The following is a 25,492-nucleotide window of genomic DNA, read 5'->3' on the forward strand; positions in this document are numbered from 1 at the left end:
GCGCTATGAATAATATTTCTCAACACCTCGGGGTCATCTGGTTTTTTTCGATTCCTTCACTCCTGTATCCACTCAGTCACAGAGTCCTTTCAATTTCACCTTTTAAATCTCTCTCCAAGTCCCCCTTTCCTTTGTTTATGGATTTATAAATTTATAATCTCTTACAAGGACAACTTTCTAACTGGTCTCTTTCGTGTGTGTGTGTGTGTGTGTGTGTGTGTGTGTGTGTGTGTCGGAGGGAGAGTCATTAAAATTTTCAAGTTATAATGGGTCTTACACACTTTGGAATATTACCCTCCTCACCTCCTGCCATTTTTTCCTGTAAAACCTGTCCCCTAGCAAAACAAAACATCTGCTGTACTTTGAATATAACACTTATTCTCTCTCATGTGTCTGTCTCTTTAACTGGCTGCCTGGCTAATTCCGTTCTCTGCCCAACATTTTCTTCCCTTCTCTCAAGACCCAACTCAAGTGGAAAGTCCTCTGTGCCAAGGTCCTGCATTTCGCAGCTTCCTGAGGAGCACGCCTTTTAGTTCCGGGGGAAACATGCGTAAGCTGTATTTCCATAGTCATCACTTCTACCAGCCCCACCCGGGCCCCTGGGCGGCACTTCCCCCACCAGGTCTCCATCTCACAAATCATAATGAAACAGGGGCAGGTTCTTACAGCCACCTCTACCCTCCTGATGCTCAAGTGCCATGGTACCCCCACATAAATGCTCGGGTAGCATGTGAATCGGTGGAACCAAGTAACACAAGGAACCTGCTATCCTTTGGCCCAACAATCAGGTGTAGAGACATCCCCAGGGAATTTGGGGTGGAAGAGTGGTTTCTAAATACCACTTTTTCCACTTTTTACGTCAACAGAGGATTATTAAACTAGGAACACAATAACTCTAACTTTTGGAAAAAGCATACTTTTTAACTTCTATCTTTTTTCTTTTAAACCCCCAAACCTGAAGGAAAAGTCAGGATCTTACTCGGATAAATCCGTTTTCCGGAGGATCTGGACGAGGACACCCTGTGTCTGACTCTGGGTCAGGGGGGTCTACTTTCCCATATTCATCGTCATTGATACATGCTTGTCCACTAAAAGGGAACAATACATATGTGCATATAATATAATAAACATGTACACACACATATATTTAATGTATATACATAGAGTGGCATGTATATCCTCTCTAATAAAAGAGAAACATGCAAATTGACCGTACCTTCACTACATCCACAAACCACGCCCACCACCAAAATCAGAGTGAGTATGCAAATTAACCCAACCAATATGGCGGTTAATTTGCATATCCAGGCCAGAGCAAAGACTGAAGATAGTGTAGAAAGAAGCCAAGCGCTGCAGAAGGGAGCAAAGCTGTCGAGAAGCAAGCAAGCGGGCTGCGGAGAAGGGAGGGAAGCAGGTGGGGCAGGTGGGGAGACCGAAGTAGGAAACTTTATTGCAGCAATCTTCCTGCAAGGGGCCTCTAGTATTTATATAAAATCTTAACAGCAGGTATAATGCCTCGCCAACATACTGTGTTGGAAGAGGGGAGATTCCAGTTATTTTTTTGCTTAGCAGGAAGGTAGTACTGCCCTCACTGTGCTGCGGGGGCCTGACCCAGCCGCCCGCTGGGCTCCTTACTTGTTCTGCATGATTGAGATGGAGCAGTGCTCCTCCTGCCGGTGCTCCCCCTCGCAGGGCTTCCCCCCTCTCAGCGGGCTGGGGTTGTTGCACACTCGGGTTCTCGATCTCTTGTAGGTGAGGTCGCACTGGCTCCAGGAAGACCAGCAGCCCCAGTTCCCGTCCACCGCATCTGGAAGGCAGGCAGCCCGGCCCCGGTGACGGTGTACCCCAGGGAAGGTGGGCTTTGGAGCCAGGCCCACCTGGGGTCCCCGCTTTTCTACTGTGTGGTCCTCGGTGGCATATCACAGGGTTGTTGTGAGGATAAGGGGGAGTTAGGGCCTGACATCCCACTGACTTCCTTTCCCGGTCCCCACAGCTGGATAAAGTGGCCACAGTTCGCGAATCATTGTCAACGACCTGCAACCTACCTCACACATATGTATATGTGTACACACATGATAAATAGGAACTTCTTCTGAGTGGAATATAAATCGAACCATGTGTTTACAGGTAATAGAATATTTTCCTACTCCTATGACACATCCCCTTCCTAAGGAGGATCAGGTAACCAGGAATATTACTCAGCCCTGAATGAAACCTTCAGCTATGGTTTAATTTATCCCTATCATGAAGCCATCTTCATTCTATATTACAACACTCTAAAGGTTTATGACACACATTGTATTTCATAGCATTTTCTATTATTTTGTTTAAGTCATATCACAGGCATTGTGCTGTGTATCCTTTATGTGTATATTCATCTTTGGATACAAGCTGACACCATCCCCATTCTCTGGATGAGCAGATGGAGGCACAGAGAGGCCAGGCGACTTTCCCAAGGCCACAGAGCTGGCAGGTCACCACAGGCTCATGCCAGGGCTGGTGGACTTCGGAGTCGAGCTTTTTACAGGCTTATCTTCCTTGTGAGTCTGCGTAAGGTGGGGGGTGCTAATGGCAGTTTGTCTTTGCTTTCATTGACCCGCCTAGCATCCCTTGTGGAGGGGAAAAGACGCCTCCCTCACCAGGAGTTGCTGACCCTTACCCGATTTAAAATCCGGGGCGCGTCTCTCGCAGTTGGCACCGTAGGTGCCGCTCTGGCACACGCACAGACATTCTGTGCCCGAGAGAGTGGGGCGGCCGTTGTTTGGACACGGGGCACACTGGCAGGGGTCAAACTTGGCTGCGTATTCCTGGAAGGCTCTCCTGAGGTTGTTCCGTCGGGTCACCGCACAGGAGATGTTTCGCACCAAGTCCGTGATGGGAGCGAGCTAGAGAGGAGGTATGGTCACCTAGGTTGCCATCACCACCCACTTCCCAAGGCTGGGACAGCCCCACACGTCAAAGGGGTTACTGCAGGACGTAGTATCGATGCCAGCTACACCGTGGAGAAAGGGATGAGTTTATTTCCATTTCTTTCTCACAGCAGCTCTCAGCAAGATTTGTTCGCTTCTGTTGTCCCTAAAGTATGGCCGGTGTGTGTGCCTGGAGCTTAGGTTCCCTGGAAATTCTACTCTGGAGATGTCCTTTACCTGGCCTCGCATCATGTTATGTGTTAAGCAGCAAATGCTGAGCTGGGTGAGCAGGGGTAGGCAGCGCAGGGATGTCCTGCTGGACGCTCACTGAGTGTGGCCCCAGGCAAAAGATCCAGAGGATGAGGAGAGCTCTCTGGGTTCTTTGCTCTCCCAGGGGCAACCCTGGCATTTGGGGGAGCAGAGGAGAAAGGGTAGGATGGGAGAAAACGGAGGGATGAACTCACTGGCAGGATGAGTAAGGAATTGCAGCAACAAATGATGGGGCTTACACAAAACCAGGGCTCATTTTGTTAATATTTTAAACCCCCAAAGGAATGACTATCTAGTGCCATCGGTGACTCACAGGTGCCAGGCGGGCGGCCGGATCTCACTTTCCTACCACCCCCTGGAGAGCACGCTGCATCGCAGGCTGCATGTGCCTTAATCTACGTTCACCATGACTGCACTCCTGCCTTCAATGAGCAGGACAGCCTGTTAGCAGGCATTTAAAAACGTGCTTATGGAGCATTATGCTAAGTGAAATAAGCCAGGCAGAGAAATATAAATATCACATGATCTCACTCATTTGTGGAATAGAATGAACAATGTAAACTGATGAACAAAAACAGATCCAGAGACAGAGTAACATAGATCAGAACCTCAGGGAAGGCACTGGAGGGTGGGGGTAAGAGAGAGAAATCAACCCAAGGACTTGTATGCATGGCTATAAGCCTAACCAATGGACACAGACAATGGGGGGGGGGGGGGGTAAAGGTATGAATGGGGGAGGGGGGTTAATGGGGAAATAAGGATACATATGCAACACCTTAATAAATAAAAATAAATAAATAAAAATGTGCTTATGTTTGAGGCAAACACTAGTTCCAAATGCAGTAGGACTGATATGTGGGCAAAGTGCTCCTTGAATAATAATAAAAATCACCTTCTTATGTAATGACAACAAATATAAGGCTGGTACATGTAATCAAAGTTCATAGAACCAGAGTGCCACATGCACATAAAAATCCCACCTATCCCTGGAGCTATCCATGAAGGCTTAGGAGAACTCACCAAATAAAAGTTGCAAGCAATCACAGAGACCAAATTCTTTACACGCCTTGGAGAAATGAAGAATATTCTACTCTAGGCAAGTTTGAGCAGTTTTATTCACTAAATCCCATTTCCTGATATTTCCACGTATGCTGCACATTCTAACTATGTGTTAGAGAACGCCTGCTTGAACAGCAAAAGCAATAGGCGTGTACTTCAACATTGAAAACAAGGCCCACTGTGCCCGCACACTGAAGAAAGACATTTCCTTGATCATCTTGGAGCAAAATGGAAAGGCGTTGATGGGCAATTCCTTTGGGCTGCCAGAGAAGTCCTTTAGCTCTCTCGCCCAGCTCGCTTTTCATTCTTACCTTAAAGTCCACCACAACAGGATTATCCTTCAGCGATTCCACCCACTGAGAAAAGACGTTCTTGTCTGGACCCGAGGTCCCCTTCTCCCACACCAGAGCCGCGGCGTACTCACTCCTCCCGCCTTGGACCAAGGAGATGGTCTTCTCTGCTCCCTGCATCATCGAGCCTGCAAGGGTGTTTTAAAAACAATCGCCCATTTAATTTCATTGCAAATCGAAGCTTTAAAGAAGAGCCCGCTTGCACAGGGGTGGATGGTAGAGGCATTAAGTAAGCTAGGTGAGGAGCAAGAGAGCATCCTGCTCAGTCCCACAGGCAGTCTATGAGGAGCGGTGCCAATAGTGCCAACAGCTGCCGGGTAGTAAGCAGCTTGTACATAATCAGCTGCACGCATCATCTCGTGCAGCTCTCACCATCCTGAGAAACAGGTGCTGTTGTAAACCTGGACAATAAAGCTAGAAGTGAATTGGCCCCCAAAGTGTGGTCACTAGGGAGGACTGGGGGGGTGGGATGCAAATGCAGCCCAAATCCTGACTCTGTTCCCGGCTCTCTCTGATGCCAACCCCCCACTTTTGATACGTATTAGTATATGTATGGCCCCGGGCATGCTATAGACCCCTGGCTTCTGCTATCCAATATTAATTAAATTCAACAACTTAAGTATAAGATAAAGAAAACCTTAGCCATTTCCCCCTGTAAGTGTTGCTTAATGATGCTGTATTTGCACCACACACAGGGCTCTGAGGTAAAGGACTGAAATAAGTGCAAATTGAAAAACCCCACAGTCCTGGGCAACAAGGTCCTAGTTACTGTCCACCATGAGGTGCCCTGGGCAGCAAAGGGAGGGGGCTGTCACCTTCATATTTCTCTGACATCTTGTTGGTGGTGCACCGGTGTTCCACTGACGTTTTTTTAACGAAAAGAACGCGCTTCTTTGTTTCAATCCGGATACAGTTTTGAACTTCTGACTCCGTTAAGCCTAGGAAATGGAGCACAAACAAAACCTACTGAGAATCCAGAGAAGAGCATGAGGCTCTGCATCAGCCGTCATTATCTCTACTAGTACTTCGCGTGAGTGGGAATGAACAACAGTTCTTGCCTACAGATTCAGTCCTTCACAGACAGAGGAACCTGAACAGAAGAGGTATTTATGAGTCCCTGCTACCTCTCCCTTTCACACTGGCACAAGATGGGGTCATCGTGGCCCAGCCCAGAGGACCATGCTGGCCTCTCTCTGTTGCTTACCTAGAATGAACCTCTTAAGCTTGCCCATCCTACTGGTCACTGCCACTGTGGAGCCCTGCACATCAGAAGCAGACACACACTGTGTCGTGCCCCGCTGTCAGATTTTGTGGGGCCACAACTAACTCTGTGAAACCTCTGTCCACTTCACTTTTCCTTGTTCATCATAAAAAAATGTAATCCTGTTGGTCATCTCTCCTTCCCTGGATGCCCATTCTCATACTCACCTGTGCGTCCTCTCCCTGACTTGGCTGCTCGCTCCACCTCCACCTCCAAAACCTTTCTGTTTGCTCTCAGAAATTCTGACTTCTGACCTAGGAACTTTTGTCAATGTCCTCCCTGACTATTCTCTTGCTCTCCTTGTCTGAACTCAAGCCTGCATTGGATATGTTTCTCGCTGTCTCTAAGGGAGGTTGGTACTACCCCATTCCCAGCCCCTTCAGCTGTGGGAGCTGGGGTTGGCCACATCTTCCTCACTCCCCACTGCTGCTTCCACGGATGCCTCCCCACAGTTGTCTATATCTTATAGAAATTCCGGTCTCGGAGGCTGAGGCCACCCAGGTCTAATACCCTTAGTCCTCCTGGTCCTTGTCTTTCACAAACTTCCCAGCATCATTCACTGAAGATTGTGTCACCTGAATCACTCTTTGCCACCACAATGCTTGCCATTATGCTCAATGTCTTCGCCATGTATGTGGATGTCAGGGGTTGACTGGGGCACAGTGCAGGGAAACAGATCTTGCCGTTTGTACACTTAGGTGGTACTGCCTACCTGGGGTCATTTGAGGAAAATCCATGTTTCCTTTTTGTTAACTGCTTTCCACGCCACCTGACCTGCTACCCGAAACATCAATTTTAGAGTCCAGGTTTTTTGATGTTTAGTAAAACATTGCCTTGCAAAACGCAAGCACATGAGGGATAGAGCTGTTAATATCAGCCCTAAAGCACCTTAAAGCCAAGTAGTTTATCAAATACTGGTATTTAGGGTTGCAGGTCACCATAGGCAGGAACCAGTGTGTTTAGAGCTTGAGGCACAGTTTGGTGAGATGCTAATCTGAAACCTGAAGGCAGAAATCACTGAGAAAGGAGGCGGAGTGGAGGAGCTTGGGGAGTGCCCACCTCACAGTTTTCTCAATAGTTTGTCACATTGGAAGAGATGTGTTAAAAGTTGTAAGAAGTTCTTGGTTTTAAGTCCCCATGCTTACCTTGTATCCTTAACTTTAGAAAGAAAAGACTGCTTTTGATTGAGCTGACTAAACATAAGTCACTTTTCTCCTGACAGTATTTCTCCTATAAGTGGATGAGTCAAATGGTTAGGCCACATTAGGAATTTAATGCCCCTATAGCAACAACTCCCATCTTTCCTTATTCTTTTGTTAGGTCTTGATTTTTTGTAAGTTAAAATTAAATGTTATGTGTACAATTCATTAATGATAACAAAATTAATTAACCATAAGCTTAGTTAAATCAATTTTCTGAGGGTTAGAGGAGAATCCTTGAAGATTTGAATGAAGAATCCCTCGTATGAGCCATGTTGTTGGCCATACGGTGATTAAAACATCAAGGTTTCATCAGTGAATTTCTGTATCAGCCTTTTCTTCTCTGCAGCAGGTCCTAAAGCTTGCTGCCTGACCTTTACCCCCAATGTCTAAAAGGCAACTTGATGCTGTAGCACTTGGCCCCTCAAAGCCCAGTGTCCCTCTGCTGGGGTGTGGGGATGAGTATTTTAGAAATGTCCTCAGCTACTTTGACTGGCCAAAGGCCAATGGTGCTAGTTGAAAATGTCATACTGGTAAGTAGTGAGGCAGTTAATTTTCCTGCTCAAATTAAAAGCAGAAAATGACTTCTTAACAAAAGGAGTTGAAAATTACCATCATGCATATTATGATATTTTAATTGTTTAATGTTTCACAGAATTTTTGAAATTCTTTTCACCTTGCACACTGAAACAATGTCAACTTTTATTCAAGGTTTTAAGTTGACTAGGGGACCCTGAACAATAGGGGAATAAATCAAAGGATGCAACTAGAAAGCAACTGAATTTTGTTTATTTTTCCTGAGGGAGACAAAGTGCTATGGAATATTCAAGTTGTGGTGTTTTGAAATGAATGACAAGGGTTCTGATTCTTATTAAATAAAGCAAACAAAAACTAAGCCTGCACTCAAGTATCATGTCATGGCTAACTCAAGGGAGAACAAATAGAAAGAGATAAAAGGGAAGATGCCAGAATAGATATTCATCTAGAGAAGTGGGCAAAAACAGGTAACATAACCCATAGAGAATTCCATTTCATTAAATTTTGTTTCTGTCTTAGTGTGCTTCAACTTGACCACAATTAAAATTGTGCACCAATAGTGTTCTTGTGACTTAGAGAAATAAATAAGTATCTATACTAATTGAACATAAGAATATATATTATATTTAAGAACACTGAACATAAGAATACATTTTATTGACTATATTAAATATACATATACATACATAGATATAGTGTTTTAGGTACATGTTTGTGTGTGTGTACACAGGTGTGTATGATTATGTATTTCCAGTCTCCTATCACATTTCAAACTCCTTTTCTTTCCCTTATTAGGTGTCACTCTATCTCCATTTACGGAGAAAGAGACAGAAGGGGAGAATGTTCCAATAGGGAAGGATAGTTCATCACTCTTCATTTTGGTTATGGGGCTTCAGCTATTAAAACGCTGGAAGGTTGATTAAAGATTCACATCGTTCTTTAACTGCCCTGATCTCTAAGCCTTTGGAGGCTTTGCTCTGAATGGGTGATGAGTACAGCTCATCAAGTGAGGAATTATCCTCTGAGCCATAGCCACAGTAACTAGAATAATATCATCTCAAGGGTGAATGAAAACAAGTCAAGGATTGGAGATTTCCCCCCCACGATTTTTGCCCAGCATTAATGTGGATGCGAGTCTCTGTGGCAGGAGACAAGCATCGCTCCGGTGGGAAGGAGAACTGACAGAACAGGAGGGCTAGGTGGTGTGGAGAGCGCATCACAGCATAAACCTTTTCGATTTCAGTAATTCCATCAGGTGAAATTTTTCAGAAACCCTCTTAGTGAAAGTATTTCTCAAAGACATTTGTCCCATCTCCTCTTTTAGGAAGCTGGTCAGGAGGGATCTCTGGTCACCTAAGGTTCGAAAGAACTCAGGGCAGCTCCAGGAAACATTAGTATTTGCCAAATGAGATGTAAGAACAGAGGAATTGACACTCCATCGACACCAGTGTTGTATTTTTCAACAACTCCCTTGTTCCTTTGGTATAAAGTTACATGATCAAGAATTGTGACTTATTTGGGGGAATTGGTCAATTGAATTCTTGTTACCATTCAGTCTCTTAACCGTGTTCTCAAGAGACACATGGTAGAATCATCACAGGACCCTGTGCCATTTACTACAAGGGTCTGAAAACAAATTATTTCAAAGGTCCTTAAGTTGTACTAACAATTAATATTTTCAATTTAAGATCATACTTAAGAAACCAAGATTTATTTATAGGTGAGGGTGTATATTATTATTCTATAGGTAGGCAAGAAAACACCATGGCTGGTAGTGAATTTTCACTTATTTATAGAAATTTTCTATATATATATAAAAGCCTAAGTGACCATTCGACCGGTAGCTATTATGTGCACTGACCACCAGGGGGCAGCTGCTCTGACCAGTGGGTTAGCTTGGGCTGGACATGCCCTGAAGCCCTCCAGCGGACCGTCCTCAGCCTGCCAACCTCCCACAGTACCTCCTTGAACCCGATTGTGCACTAGTGTGCCCTCGGCTTGCCTGCACCCTCTTGCAATCTGCGACCCTTCAGGGGATGTCTGCAGGCCAGTTCAAAGGACCCAACCAGTGCATAAATCCATGCACTGGGCCTCTAGTTCATCTATAAAATTATTAATATTATTATTAAAATATATTTTATTGATTTTTTACAGAGAGGAAGAGAGAGGGATAGAGAGTTAGAAACATCGATGAGAGAGAATCATCAACCAGCTGCCTCTTGCACACCCTCTACTGGGGATGTGCCTGCAACCAAGGTACATGCCCTTAACTGGAATCGAACCTGGGATTTTTCAGTCCGCAGGCTGACGCTCTATCCACTGAGCCAAACTGGTTTTGGCAATCTATAAAGTTATTATCACCTATTAAATTTCTGTAAGTCAATGATTCTTTAGGATTTAGTTCCAGGACAAATCTTGTTGACTTTGAGGAAAGGGCATACTCTTTAGGTCACTGCTACTGAGTCGCTTATGATCTTCCTAAATGCCAGAAAATTCAGAAACAAATCTGATGCCCCATCAAAGATGTTACACATATTTATTTTTCCTTTTTTATTGGTCCTAATTTACTGTTTTTGTTTTATTTCTTTGACTTTGTACTTTTGGTTGTTCTTCATATCATTTAGAAAATAAAGGAGAGTCTAATTAAGGTTAATAGAAAAGATTTAAAATAATACAATAAGAGAAAAAGACATCACCTGTGATCAGATCAGCTAATGAAAAGGGCGGCCGAGGTAAGCATACCTGAGTTCTTCAGTTCCTCCTGGCTGTACTGGTAGAGGAGGTCATACACGCCCCCCAGGGAGCCAGAGGTGAAGTAGTGAGTCCCAAAGTTCTCAAATATCCGGCTGTACAGAGCATAGTTGTAGTCCAGAGGCAGTTGGTTAAGGGCTTCTAAAAACACATTTGACAGCTGCAGGTCGTTACTTTTCATTGTGAAGTTTAAGACTTTTATGACCATATGGATCCTAATAAAACTGGAATCCTAAATGGAAGAGGAGAGAAGAATGAAAAGGAAAGATGATTAAACATAATGAAAGCTTATCTTTAGCTATCAAGCACTTAACTGTCATCTATTTATCATTCGCTTCATTTCAATCTAGTTATCACAACAATTTTAACTCGCTATTGCATGTTCTCACACGCACAATTATAATTGTCACTTAATGGTCCAGTTCCTTTTCCTGAGATGTTGAAAGTGCTAAAAGAGATGATCTCAATGATGTACACCATGTGACTGAGGCTTATGTTCCCTACCAGAGAGAGATCAATTCTCAGAAAAGCAAATCTTTTTCTCTTGATCATCAATCATGGCTGCATCCCTACTGAGTTTTTATTTAGAGAGCCTTGCCAGTGCAAATAATTGAAAAAGGATTATGCAACGAATTTTCAATTTCAAGTTATGCAACTGAGACTCAAATCCCAGCTTTGTCACTAACTGGGAAAAAGCTTTCAAAGTCTCCATGCCTCAGTTATCCACGAAATGTCTTCTGGTGCACAGATTAGGACTGCGCCCTATGACTTTTCACATCCTTCAGCATAACATGAACCCAAATGCTCTGATTCCAAATCACTAAGAGGCAAGATTAACCCAGATTATCTATATTCTCTCTCCTCCACTCATAAGCAAAAAAATTTGTTTGAAGGTTTTTGTTTTTTTTTTTTAAAAGAATCATTTCTTGTTATGTTGGGTTGGTTTAGAAGTAGGTGGTTAGTTATTATGCCCCAAATCTCATTCCATTACACTGTTCCTCTACACAGCCACTGAGTTTTATAAGTGTATCCATGTAACTGCTCTTTTTAAACATTTTTATGTACCTTATCTAATTTCCTACTTTTACCAAATTGTAGTGTTTGAGCAAAAAAACAAGACAAAACAAAACAAAACACAGAAAGGAGAGTATATTCTAGCAAAAGAACTTCATAATAACTGTAAATTATTAAACCGCTATCTTCCTGTGTGCTATAATTATGGCACACAATGACTGCTAACACAGAAGAAAAGCAATAATCCCAAGGATTGAAAAGGAGTCATCATCCCATTTCCTACTTCCTTTCCCTTTTCCTCCCCACTTTCTACCTTCTTGCCTCTGGCGCTAAGGCCACGAAAGTGAACAAGGCCACGGTCCTGCCTTTGTGGAGCTTCCATTTTGTAGGTGCATTAATTCTATTTTTAAGTTAAAAACCTGATTTTTGTCATAGAACCTGGCTTTTGAAAGTAGGAGGGGCATGGTGCTTGAACTAATGAGTGTACTCATTCCCCAGAGATCTGAAATGCCTGTTGAGATGTGGGCATTGAAAGGAATGGTTCAAACTTCCCAGGCAGCTTTAAGAACTAAATTGTGGGAAATACAAGTGAAGCTGGTAATTCAGCTGAGCATGAGCACCTCCAGGGCACTCCACCTGTCAGTGCATTCGTGTCCTTGTGGCTTGAATTGGCTGTCATCGGTCAAAAGACGACGGGACAGTGAGTTATTAACCACATACGATCTAGTTCAATATTTGATGAGGTCTTATTTGTGAAGCAAATTGGAAAAGCACTAACTCTTACTGAGAAAACTCATTGTGAACAGCATTATGACTTTGAAACTAACTATAAGCTCAATTGTGACAAAGATGGCAGAGGAAACAGGAAAGAGCAGCCAACAGAAACAGATAAGATAAATTAAAAATGGGAGGAAAGCGAGCACGAATCTTGGTGAGAACACTAAATGTAAGTTGACTGAGTTTCCCTAGCAAAAGCCTGAGACCACCGGATTACATTCAAAAAGCAAAGTTATGCTGAAAATGGTTTGGCTCAGTGGATAGAGCTTCGGCCCAAGGACTGAAAGGTCCCAGGTTTGATTCTGGTCAAGGGCATGTACATTGGTTGCGGGCACATCCCTGGTAGGGGGTGTGCAGGAGGCAACTGGTCGATGTTCCTCTCTCATCGATGTTTCTAGCTCTCTATCCATCTCCCTTCCTCTCTGTAAAAAAAAAAAAAAGCAATAAAATATATTTAAAAAACACAAGACAAAACAAAAAACTAAACAAAACAAAAAGCAAAGTTCTGTGACATGTGGTTTGAAAGAAATATACACTTAAACCAGTAAGACGAAGAATACAACCATAAATATAGCCAAACACATGCAAAAAGGAAGCATCATTAGACATACGGCCTCTATAAATTTTGAAGGGGATAAAACAACCATGAAAAAACACTAAAGCTATTTGAATATGAGTTAGACATTCTACTGATTGGATAAAACTCACCCCTTCTTGTCGCATGATTGCTGGATTTGGCATTAATTTTCGGGAAAGAACAAAAAGACCAGGAACCTTATTTTTTTTTATTTTATTTTTTTTTTACCTTTTTGTGGGAAGCTTGAATGGCTTCCTTGAAAGCAGAATTTTGGGTGGAGGACTGATGTTTCGTTGAGGAATAAAAAATTGGCACATGAAAATCGCTCCCCTGTTTGTTCGAAGATGAGGTTTTTTGATCTTTGTTCTTTCCAATAGGTATTAAATCATTATAGAACTCTGTTTTCAAATCATTTTCTTTAATTTCCACCTGGAAAAAAGTCCATATGAAATATAACAGAATTTAAGAATTGCTGGAGCTACTTGTAAAGATCTAATGCAATGATCATTCATTTACGCATTCAAGGAATCTTTACTGAGGACTCATTTTGTTAGAGAACGTGGAAAATATTAGCTCCTGCCCGCAGGGAGTCGTTAGTTTAGTTAGGGAGAAAGACCATCACAAATACTTAATTCAATATATGAAGCATTGTCACAAATAACTATAAAATCCAGAGAGATAACACCAGGAAAGTCCAGCTTACGGAAATGACTCTCAAAATGAGATGTAATGGGCTAATAAGCAACGGGGACTATTTTCATTCTGCCTGTACATTTGGTGTAGTTTGCAATCTAATTTCAGATATCTTTCAGAATACTAAGTCCTAGATAAAGAGAGGGCAGGTCCTGGGTGATCATGCTTTGGAATCATCCCCATTCCTTTTAGCTTTATTCAGTGTTAGGCATCAGCACTCTTCTGGCTATGTCTGCAAGGCAGAGGACAAATGATCAATTGGTTCTGCCTGATGGGTGGTTATCAGTCTTCACTAGCTTGGTCTCAGAAGAAGGGAAAAAGCTAGTGGAGCTGACTTTATTTATTTATTTATTTATTTATTTATTTATTTATTTATTTAAAGTATTACATATGTTTCCTTCCCCCACTCCCTCCACTGTCCTTTCCCCAGCTGCTCCCACCCCCCAACACATGCTCTCACCCCCAACTGTCCGTGTCCATGGGTTGTGCTTATATGCATGCATACAAGTCCTTTGGTTAATTAATCTCTATGGACGTGATTTTAAAAATAGTTATATACTTGCTATGATTATACCAGTAAGAAGAGAATAACAGACAATTTTTTTTAAAAAAAGATTGCAAAACAAATTGAAGAGTACTTGTTTATGTGAAAGATGCTTGTCTGGTTTGCAAGGGAAAAGTTTATTCTTCTTTTAAAATATTCAGTATTCAAATACACTGTGAGGCAAACCATATGTCACAATTAAATAGCTTGCACAATTAGTCAAGCAAAGATAAAATAACTCTGCTGCAAAAAGGTCTTGCTCAATAGTAAAATATAGTCAAAGTTCAATGTTACTTTCAGATATTGTATTGCACACCATTTAGCATTTAAAATGTCCAGGAATAGCCCTAACTGGTTTGGCTCAGTGGATAGAGTGTTGGCCTGTGGACTGAAGGGTCCCAGGTTTGATTCCAGTCAAGGGCATGTACCTTGGTTGTGGGCACATCTCCAAAAGGGGGTGTGCAGGAGACAGCTGATCAATGTTTCTCTCTCATTGATGTTTCTGACTCTTTATCCTTTTCCCTTTCTCTCTGTAAAAAATCAATAAAATATATTGAAAAATAAAATGTCCAGGAAGAATACTCTTAACGCTGAAGCAATGCAATCATATTTAACTATAGTTGCTGACATTTCTGCACCATTCCTCTAAAAAACTTAGATCACAAATATTTTATTTCATGAACTAGCTCTCACACAAGAAAAGATGTGTCAGCTTAAATAAAAAGATATTGTCAGGTAAGGAAGGGGGCGTGGGTATCCTGGCAGAATTTCAGAGAAAATCTGGCCACATTCATTAGCTTGGTGGGAGGGTAGACTCACAGACAAGCAGTGCTGAAAAAATTAGATGGAACTGGGAAACAGCCAGGTCCTGCAGGCCCTGCTAAAATACTGGGATTGGTTCTAAAGGCAAGATTTTGCATATCACATCTTTAAAATTATTAACTGAATGAATGAAAAATTGGGAGTGTTACCATCACATTTGTGTTTTGCCAAGATCATATGAACTGTAGTTAACTAAAGTGGAGACATGGAGAGTGGTTTAAAAACGATTGTAATAAGCCAAAACCGGTTTGGCTCAGTGGATAGAGCATCGGTCTACGGACTAAAGGGTCCCGGGTTCGATTCTGGTCAAGGGCATGTACATTGGTTGCGGGCACATCCCCAGTAGGGGATGTGCAGGAGGCAGCTGGTCGATGTTTCTCTCTCATCGATGTTTCTAGCTCTCTGTCCCTATTTCTCTCTCTTCCTCTCTGTAAAAAATCAGTAAAATATTGTATATTAAAAAACAAAAACAAAAAACAAACTATTGTAATAAGCCAAGTGGGACAGGATAATGACCAGGTCTAGGGAAGTGGTGGTTGGGTAGAGGGAAAATGGTGGATTGAAAAGATATTTAGGATGTAAATCAACCGAAATTGTTGACCAAGCAGAAGGGAGGGTGGGGGAGAACAGGAATGCTGTTCTGGGAAGGGGAACAGAAGGGAATGGAGAAAGCCAAGGCAACTTTTGGAAGGAGGAAGATGCGTTCTTTTAGTGGTATGTGAGGAACAGCTGGTAAGCTCTGATAAACTTCAGTTTTCTACATTTCCCCAGGAAAAGATGTTAACTAAATTCTGGTTTATTTTTAAATATGATTTTATTGATTTCGGAGAAAGGAAGGAAGAGGGAGAGGGAGAAACATTAATGATGAGAGAGAATCATTAATAGGCTGCCTCTTGCATGCCCCCTACTGGGGATGCAGCTCTGACCAGGAATTGAACCATGACCTTTTGGTTCCTAGGTTGACACTTAACCACTGAGCAACACTGGCCAGGCTGTTAAAGTCTTTCTTTATATAACCATCAAGGTCTCATCTAGTCTAGGCAGCACTGAAGCAGGAGCCAGGATTCTAATTTGCTCTGCCTTTTACTTGCTGCACAACTCCAAGAAAGTGAAGGTTACCATTACAATAATGTATTTTCTGTTTCTCTTATCATAAATGAAAAGAAATAGATTATTTTGTTTAACAAGTATGGAGCACTTATCATGTGTAAGGTGCTGGGCCAGATTCTGGGAGTATGTAGTATGATGTTCATTACCACTTAGGGAAACACACAGAAAACCAAATCAACTATCACATAGAAAGAAAAGGGGCAGCCGAAAGTGGTTTGGCTCAGTGGCGGAGCTTCAGTCTATGGATTGAAAGGTCCCAGGTTCGATTCCGGTCAAGGGCATGTACATTGGCTGCAGGCACATCCCTGGTAGGGGGTGTGCAAGAGACAGCTGGTCGATGTTTCTCTCTCATCGACGTTTCTAGTTCTCTATCTCTCTCCCTTCCTCTCTGTAAAAAAAAAAAAAAATCAAAAAAAAAATCAATAAAATATATTAAAAAAAAAGAAAAAAAAATAAGAAAAGGGGCAGATCTACCTCTATTATACTTAGGTTTATATTTGATTTTTTTAGGAGGCAGTCACTCTTTTATGTCTAAATTCTGTGGTTACTTGAGGGAGAGAACTAAGGAAGAGAAAATTCTGAATAAATCGCCATTTTTCTGTGTGGGGATATGTTACAGCTGTATGTTCGCTGGGGACAGCATGAACTCTGGAGTTTGGGAAACCTGGAATCAAATCTCTAATCTGCTACTTACTAGCTTTGACTTTGGGCAAATTAATTACCTTAGGTTTTTTGTGTTTTTGTTTTTTTTTTAAAATCTGTAAATTGATGATAATAACACTGACCTAACTGGGTTGAGGAAGGATTAAAACTAACACCTACCAGGTCATTAAAAATATTCATTACCTTTTTATTAGTTCCTTCCTTCATCACTAATCTTTCACCGGAAATTTAGTTTAAATCACCATTGGCACTGGCCTGCCACTGTGATAGGCTGTCATACCTCAAAGTTGACATCTTCCAGATTGGCTGGGACCCGGTAAGGATTACTTGCTTTAATGCTTTTGACAGTTTTACATATTCCTCCAGTGAAAGAGTTATCGAGGACTTCTCCACGGGGCTCTCCTGCCAGAAAATTAAACCTAGAAATAAAGTAGTTTTCAAGAATTCAATAGCTGCAGAGCAATCTTGAAAATTTACCTTACTTATATGAAGGAAATTCCTCTCGTGGACATTTTTGACTCATGACAAATGACTTGGAGGAAAGCACATTTTTTTCTAGTCTGTGGTGAAACATCTGGAAAGGGCTAGAAACCAAGAAAGACTCAGCCCTTGGGTTCTGTCAGGGTTTCCTTATTCCACTCACATAGTTGTTTTAGACTTTCAACATGAAATAAAATTCAGGTTGATAGTTATTTCAAGACTTAGGAAACCAAGACAAATTTTGGAAGCCGAGTATGAGATAAATTATTATATAACTAATGCCAGTCTGTGCCCACTTCTTTCAGAAGGATACAGTAAAGGAATTCTTACAGAGAGTTAAATGCTAACATAGTAATAGCAATATTTTAATAGAATTCTAGTAACATTGTTTTATCAAGCAATAATAATATTTAAAATTTATTTAACAAATGCTTACATATTATGTACTATAAGTCAAGCACTGTTTGATCTATATTTAATGTTGTATTTAGTTAATACTTATGATAACCATACAATGTAGATATAATTATTATAACCATTTTGCAAACGTCGAAATTGAAACATAGAGATTAGTTAGTTTAGCACAAATCCAGTATTTAAGAAATTGTTTTCCGAGAGATAAAAATGTCCTCCAAGGTGCTAATAGTTTTCCAAATTCTTATAGATATTAATCTATGTTCTGTGGGAAAAGAAGTTTTGTGTCAAAAAGTTTCGTATTGATGGATTACATATGGTGAAATAATAGAAAGTATATATATATAATGGTCTTTGTCCCTGATTCCTGGCACAGGACTCCTAAAATCCTGTAATCCCCAAGCGATAGGAGCACTACAAGCACCTTTTGTTCTAGTATTTAGTCTTTGATCCCTGATTATGACCCAGGGCTCCCAAATCCCTTGGCATTTCCTGGGTGATAGCGGTGTTTTTTGACTTTTTTCTTGTTTCAATATTTATGTTTCGATTACAGTTGACATACAATATTATATTAGTTTCAGGCATACAACATAGAGATTCTGCATTTATAAAACTTACAAAGTGATCACCCCAACAACTCTAGTATCTATTTGTGCAGTGTCTTTTTTTCTAATTCTTGGTGGGCACCTGGATGGGGACTGGTAATAAAAAAAAAAAAAAAATCAAACCTTTATTGGAAACTTAGAAGTTTTAACTTCGCCTTTCATTCTCCAGAGAGAGGAGAGAGGCTGGAAATGGAGTTAAGAATTAAACATGCCTACATGATGGAGCTTCCCCCAAAAAACTCCCCAAAGGATAGGGTTCAGAGAGCTCCCGTTTTGGTGAATAGATGGAGGTGCAGGTAGAGTGGTGCACCCAGCCAGGGCATGAGAGCTCAGAGCCCCTTCCCACACACCTTGCTCTACTCATGCCTCCCAACTGGCCATTCATCTGCATCTTTTAAGATGTGAGCTTATAATGAGCTGGTAAGCAGGAAGTAGATGGTTTTTCTGGGTTCTGCCAGCCCATCCAGCAAATTAATCAAACTCAAGGAGTGGGTCAGTGGGAACCTTCAATGTATCAGAAGCATAGGTAAAGTGGCATGGGAAGAGGGGACAGTCTTGTGGGACTGAGTCCTTCACCTGTGGCATCGGCACTAAATCCAGGTAGATAGCGTCATAATTGAAATAAATTGTAGGATTCCCAACTGGTGTCGCAGAGAATTGGTTCATGGGGGTGAGCACCCACACATCTGGTGTCAGAAGTGTGAGTGTGGTAAGGGTGTGAGAGTAAAGCAGGTACACAGGGGGAGGGCAGGTCCATGAGTGAAAGCTCACTGAAGTTGCTTAAAAAAAAGAAAAAAGGAAGTGGTTCCTATGGCTTCTCATACCCCAATAGCTGTGAGCACAGTTTGAGTTGTGCCCTCACACATATTTGAAATTCTATCAAAATGGGCACTTGAGGGAGGAAGTATGAGGAGCTGGTCTGGGAAGAAATTTCCTAACTACTCAAGTTAGCATGACAAACACAGGTGTTTCAGACTCATTTTTTTTTGTTTTCTGACTGAAGAGGGATCAAGGAGGAAGAAGGAACTGCTCACCTTACACTGCCTTATGCCATGTACTTGTAAGTTTGTCACAAACAAGGTCTAACAAAAGTGGCTCCTAGGTCACGAGGAAGCTCTGAAGAGGGCAGCTGCTTGCTGGGAGCCTGAAGATAGGACTTCCATGGAGGCGGCTCTCTCAGGCTTGAGGAACCTTTTATGAGTTAAGTCAAGTGGGCAGCCATTTTCAGCCCTATCCTTTCTCCTCCCCTCTGTGGTATTTAAATTGACTTTAACTATTCTGCTCTTTCAAATATATCACGGTTTTTTATATTGTATGTCTTTAAAGGAATTTTATCTTATTTGGATTACTGTGTCATATTTTATAACTTTTAATATTTATTTTTAAATTATGTATACATGCTTGTATATGCATGCATGCGTGTGTGTGTGTGTGTGTGTGTGTGTGTGTGTGTGTGCACATTTGTGCCTTGGCTGAACCTGTGAAAAAAATAAACAGCATGATAATACTGCCTGATTCTTGCTTCAGGTTTAAGACACGATGACTGATGTTAACAATGAAAGAATGTTGTCTTGCTAAATTCTTCCTTGGGGAGATGCCATTTGAAAAGAGGTACAGGCATCCAGAAAGCTACTTTTTGTGGGGAGAAATGTGTGAGAGAGGAGGCAGAGATTCTCAGGCCAGCAGAAAGAGATTCCAATAAGCAGCTCTCAAAACTCTCATTCTTGGGGAGTGGGAGAGGACTGGCTGTCCTAAGCCAGCAGGTTTTGCTCATTTCTGAGAATCCTTAGGACAGCAGCTGTGCTTGGCAGCGGCCACAGAGGCCTTCTGTCAAAGTACACCGAGCGTGTGGTCTTCCCCATCTGCACTCTAGATCAAGACCAACTGAGCCAGGGAAGAGACTGGAATGTCACCCTTCATCAGTCAGAACATTACAAACATGATTGCTAAGTGGGAGTTCTGGCTGAGGTTTTTCTCCCAGGGAGAGGAAAAATAAAAAGGAAACCATTTCTGCACATTGATAAGAAGGTGCTATTGAAACACTCTCATTGAAATCAACTCAAGTTAGAAATTCCTAGGACAGAGACGCCTGCAGTCATTGGACACGCCAGTGAGGAAACTGCCGTTGAGGGAAGTTCAATGACTTGGCTCTGGTCGAGCGAGTTAATGCAGAACGTGGCCCTGCACCTGGCTCCCTGACTTTCCAGCTTACGGCCGTTCCATTTCACTGCTGTCCTTGAGTCTGGCTCAATAGCTTCTGGTATCCATTGTAATCAAATGAGGTGGTATTTGCCGTGGCTGCTGTTTGTCTTCGATGCCTCAAGGCTTCATATTATGTAAGTCTGGCAGTGTAAGTGAAAACTTAAAAAAAAAAAAAAAAGTCCAATACAAAGCAATAAAAGTCTATAGCAAACTATTTGCCTTCTGGCCAAAAAATTGAAGGGAGACTTTTTTATTATGGGAATAGGAGATTATTTGTACTGAGTTTTCTTTAAAAAAATTATATATATATATGCATGTATGTGTATATATATAGAAACATCCATAAGAGAGAAACACCGATCAGCCGCCTCCTGCACACCTCCCACTGGGGATGTGTCTGCAACCAAGGTAAATGCCCTTGACTGTAATCGAACCTGGGACCTTTCAGTCCGCAGGCCGAGGCTCTATCCACTGAGCCAAACCAATTAGGACTATATTGACTTTTCTTACACTTCCAACTAAGGCTCAGTTCTTCTCTTTCCACTGACTTCACTTACATTTTCTAAAGTTTTCTAAGTCATTGCCTCAGTGTAATGAATTTAGAATCAATCCCTTGCCAAACCTCCAATGACCTCATTACTTGAACACGAACCACCTGTTAATGCAGGTCTGACCTTTGGCCTTTAAACTGTACTGGCCTTCCCATATATCATATAGTTTATGTGAGAAAAGTTTTGGACACCTTAGCCATGCTCATTTAACCTCTAACTCTCTTAACTTTTCCCCACCACTGTCTTTATCACCCCTTTTTCCTACGTTTGGCTAAGCCCTTGCCTCCGGTTTGGTCTACTATTATAGACTCAGGGCTTGATTATACTCCTTGAAGACTGGTTTTAATTCTTTAGTATTCTGCCTTTCAACACAGTCATAGGCATACTGTTCTGATACCCTCATTCTCCATTTGTTCCTGGCATATCTTAGTGGTTACTCACTCACTCAAGACTTAGCCCCAAAAATCCACCCAGTTACCACCTGGCTTGGTTGGCCTCCCACCAGTTTGTCCGGATCCGCTCCAGAAATGTTGAAAGGATGTATGAGAATGAAAACAAACAAGTGTGAAGGGCCTATAACATTGCCTGGTACAAGGTAAATGTGAAAATGCTAAATAATTTCATTCCCTAGGAGTAAGGATCATGGCCACATGCTGCCCAAGTATATTTGCCAAGTGCCAGAGGCAGGGCTGGTAAGAGTAGAAAGAGGTGAATGAGGAGGCAGACAAGGTGTATCATTGCTTCATTGCTGCTTCCAACTCAGTTCTGAGATGCTGCTATTCCCCCAAACGATAAAAAGATGCTACATACCCAGTGCTCATCCTTTTTACATTAGGGATGGGGTTGTACTTCCGTAGACATACAGATTTTTTTCTCCCACAATCCCTTTCATCTGAGTTGTCTCCACAGTCATTTTCTCCATTGCATTCTAATTTGCTGGCAATACAACGACCTATCAAGGAAAGCAAACAACATTGACCACAAAGATTATTTAAGGTATTTATTAATTTGAAATGCTAGTGGATTTAAATCTCAAGAAAAAGTTAACAGCAGGTTTCCTAACAATGATTCATCCAAGATCATGTTTTACTCTTTTAAATTAAAAAAAAAAATTTCAATTACAGTGATATTTAATATTATTTTAGTTTTAGGTATATAGCATAGTGGTTACACATTTATATAATTCACTAAGTGACCGCCCAATAAGTCTAGTACCCACCTACGCTTTCATTATTTTTTAATAAAGATTTAGGAACATATGGGAATGGAATGATAAACTTCTATTTTCTCCCATTTCTTTTTGGGATTAAAAGACTCACTATAGATTATTTAGTCACCATGGGGCTGATTGGCTTAAATAAGAGAATGAGATCTAGAATCCCATTCCATTTCGGTAAGCTTTCTACAGAAATCCTGCTCTGTAGCAGAAAATGAATTGTAGGTTTAGAATTTTGTTCTGACACAGGATAGCAGACTCAAGGTCATTGTTTTATTGTTAAAAACTAATTACACACACACACACACACACACACACACACACATACACACACACAGTATGGTAATATGCCTGAATCTCCAAAGTTTTATTTGTTGAGCAAACAAAGCCAGACACACAAGAGTGATGTTATATGATTCCTTCATATGATATTCAAGAACAAGGAGAGAAAAAAAAACTAAAAAAAAAGAAGAATAAGGATAGGAATTAACTGGAAAGAGGAGAACAGTAACTTTTTCAGGTTTATGGATATCTTGATTGGGGGTCATGTACATGTATACGTGTATGTATACACTCATCAAAATAAAATTGCACACTTATGAACTGTGCATTTTACACTATGTAATTATTTTAATATACATAATTAGTATATTTTTATTATGTAGTAATATATAACTACATAATATAATTTTTTTTACTACATATAATTTACTCAATCTAATTATTTTTGGACAAGTTAAATGCCTGGGTGCTATAGCATTCGGTAGCAGGTTAAATTAGTGAGTTTAGGAAATGGGACAAGCTTCATGTACTTAAATAATTCCTTTTCCTTTCAAACTCGCTGAATTTCATGAGGATCCTCTCCTGCCCTCACCCTCTCACCTATAACCAAGTGCGCTGTCATCTACAGACTCACTGACAAGATTCATTGTTTTACTCAAGGTTACCTAGTTAACTATTCTAGGTTGTGATCAGCATCTCACCATTGTTATGTGTGACTTTTTGGACTCACTGAAATGCTTGGGGAAATTGAGTATTCTGTTGAATACATTTTTTTTTTAATTAATGGAGAGTTTCCCAGAAAGCACTTCATTTCATCTCTTTTGGTTAATAACTTTCACTAAGGCAGAATGTTAGAAAGTAATTAAGCCCTTCTTTGATTATTCAAAACCCTGTATTATATCTAGGCTAACATTATAAGGAATTATGGTTACACATCCCAGCATCATACTAGAGTTAAAATATAGAGAGAACAGAACTTCTATTACCCCCAGGATATAACCTGACAGATTCTCTGGTTTTAAAAGAGCACATTTCTAGTTTTTTATTTGTTTGTTTATTTTTAGGGCAGAACAGAGTAGGTAATTTAGTTTTAAATAGAGACGCTTTTACTCAAGGAAAAAAAAACCCAAATATTATATATTTTTAATGTTTTGAATCTGGTTCTTACAAATTTGAGCAAAAGCTAATTTTTGACATGGTTACACTAAAAAAAATCCCATTTTATTAAACTGAGATAGGGCTACACATGCAGGATACAGTTCTCATTAGTTGTGAGTAGGATATCAGGTTTATTAGAACACAAGAAATTCTATCCATATGTACTTCTAGGGATATTGGAGAAGACTATTAACAAGGGTAGGGATGAAAGCAATAGGACATCCATTGAGTGATGTTCAGGAATGAGTGGCAGGTGCGATATAGCTCTGGTGGGACCCAGCTAAGTCACATGGTTCCAGGCCACAGAAACTCAATGGAGTAGGAAGCACCAGAGGAGAGAGATTGAAAAGAAGGGGTGGGGAAGATGAAGGGCAGTTTGGACAGTGTAGACTTTGCAGAAGTCAGCAACCAGCCAGCTCTTATACATGACACATACACACTCACACCTGAAGCCATGTAGTCATTTAGAAATTGTACATGTTTTTCCTATGTACTTGAACTGATTTTTGTTATTGCAATGACATATCTATGTCTATCTAGCTTGGTAATTGGTAGCAATATAACCCCTCCGTTTTCCCATGCTTAAAATATGGTGGGATTCCTCCATCACAGTGCTTACTGGAGTCAACTGGGATGACTCTGTGCTAGTCAAGTCATTTTTAGTGGAGCAGGAACATTTTCCAAAAGTACATTACCACTGTCACAACGGAATTTATTCCTGCAGTCAAGCTCTTCGATTTTGCAGAGTTTAGTTGGAATGCATGGTTGAAAATTCACCAGGGGCTCCGTACACTTTTGTCCTCCAAACTGACTGGGGCGCAAAATAGATCTAACCTTAAACTGGAAGAAAAGGAGAGAAGGCTAAGTAACTGTGAGGCAGGGTTGAAGCCAAAATGTATCTCAGAACTCTAGGCTTCTCAATCACAGTAGTGATTGTTGTTATAGTGGTGCTGTCCAAATTAGCTAATGATTTTTCTGATTCCATTCTTGTGTGTCTGTCAGGAAGCCTCTGGGCCCTGTCTCCTAAAAGGAGGAAGTGGGCAAAAAGGTTTCTAACACATCTAACTCTAAAGTCATATGATTCTAAGTTAAATAGAAATTCAATGCGCAAATATTTACTGAGTGTCTCCTGAGTACAGATTCTTCCGGGAAATAATAATAGGCCTTCAGTGTCTCACAGAAACTGTGACGTGAGTGATAAATGAGAAAGGATTTGGGGGTTCTTTTGCACAAGGAAGTCAGCATGGAAACCAAGAGTGGCACATTCTCTACACTTTAAAAGGTTTAAAGTATATAGATGTCTTATTGATTTCAGAGAGAGGAAGGGAGAGGGAAAGATAGAAACATCAATCAGCTGCCTCCTGCAAGCCCCCTACTAGGGATTGAGCCTGCAACCTGGGCATATGCCCTGCTCCAAAATCAAACTGGCAAACTCCTGAGCATGACATATATTCAACCAACTGAGCCCCAGTGGTTGGGCTACCCTTTAAACAATTTTAAATGGTGAGGAGTGGAACAGAGTTAGGGAAGGACAGAATTATGACAGCATTAAAAAGTACCAACTTTGATGTCAGTAAAGTTTGAGTTCAGAATGCAGCTCCTATATCCATTAGTGATGTGTTCTTGAGCAAATTACTTAGCTCCCAAAGAGCCACAGCTTCCTCATCTGTAACCCGGGGAGAAAAGCACAATGTGGTGTGAAGTTTGAATAGGGTGATGCATGGAAAGGACTTAGAACAGCTCAGCTCAGAGCAGGGGCTGAGTCCCTTTTTCTTCCCTAACATGTGAATGCTCAGCATCTGTCCTAACAGGTCTACACGGGCCATGTCCTTACAGGAACAAGCTCGTGGAGGGTCAATATTGCAGCAGGAACAGTAAACAAGTGGAGGGACTTTCCCATAGGGAGAGGCAATTAAGAGGAAGGGCAAGGAATCAGGCTTCTGGCTAATGTTCCAGATTTCAGTCTGATTTTAAACCTTGGACTGAAATCCTCACTTTCTAGAGCCTGCTTCTGCTTCCCGTGATCTCAGAGGGCACAGAACTGGGCA

At 41.3% G+C, this 25,492-nt stretch overlaps 1 protein-coding gene across 1 annotated transcript in view; it reads right to left on the bottom strand.

Annotated features, from left to right (window-relative positions):
* C6 (complement C6) overlaps positions 1 to 25,492 on the bottom strand; it is a 41,916-nt gene that overhangs the window by 10,591 nt on the left and 5,833 nt on the right. Inside the window, exons 4-13 of the mRNA XM_084882588.1 lie at positions 24,140 to 24,284; positions 21,599 to 21,740; positions 16,817 to 16,955; positions 12,933 to 13,133; positions 10,328 to 10,568; positions 5,404 to 5,526; positions 4,550 to 4,716; positions 2,660 to 2,885; positions 1,636 to 1,807; positions 980 to 1,088 (exon numbers count right to left, since the gene is read on the bottom strand). Of these exons, the coding sequence (XP_084738714.1) occupies positions 980 to 1,088; positions 1,636 to 1,807; positions 2,660 to 2,885; positions 4,550 to 4,716; positions 5,404 to 5,526; positions 10,328 to 10,568; positions 12,933 to 13,133; positions 16,817 to 16,955; positions 21,599 to 21,740; positions 24,140 to 24,284 (1,665 nt within the window). The remainder of the gene's footprint in view (positions 1 to 979; positions 1,089 to 1,635; positions 1,808 to 2,659; positions 2,886 to 4,549; positions 4,717 to 5,403; positions 5,527 to 10,327; positions 10,569 to 12,932; positions 13,134 to 16,816; positions 16,956 to 21,598; positions 21,741 to 24,139; positions 24,285 to 25,492) is intronic.

This window comes from Pipistrellus hanaki (genome assembly GCF_964339955.1).
Source record: "Pipistrellus hanaki genome assembly, chromosome: 4".
Classification (NCBI taxonomy): domain Eukaryota; kingdom Metazoa; phylum Chordata; class Mammalia; order Chiroptera; family Vespertilionidae; genus Pipistrellus; species Pipistrellus hanaki.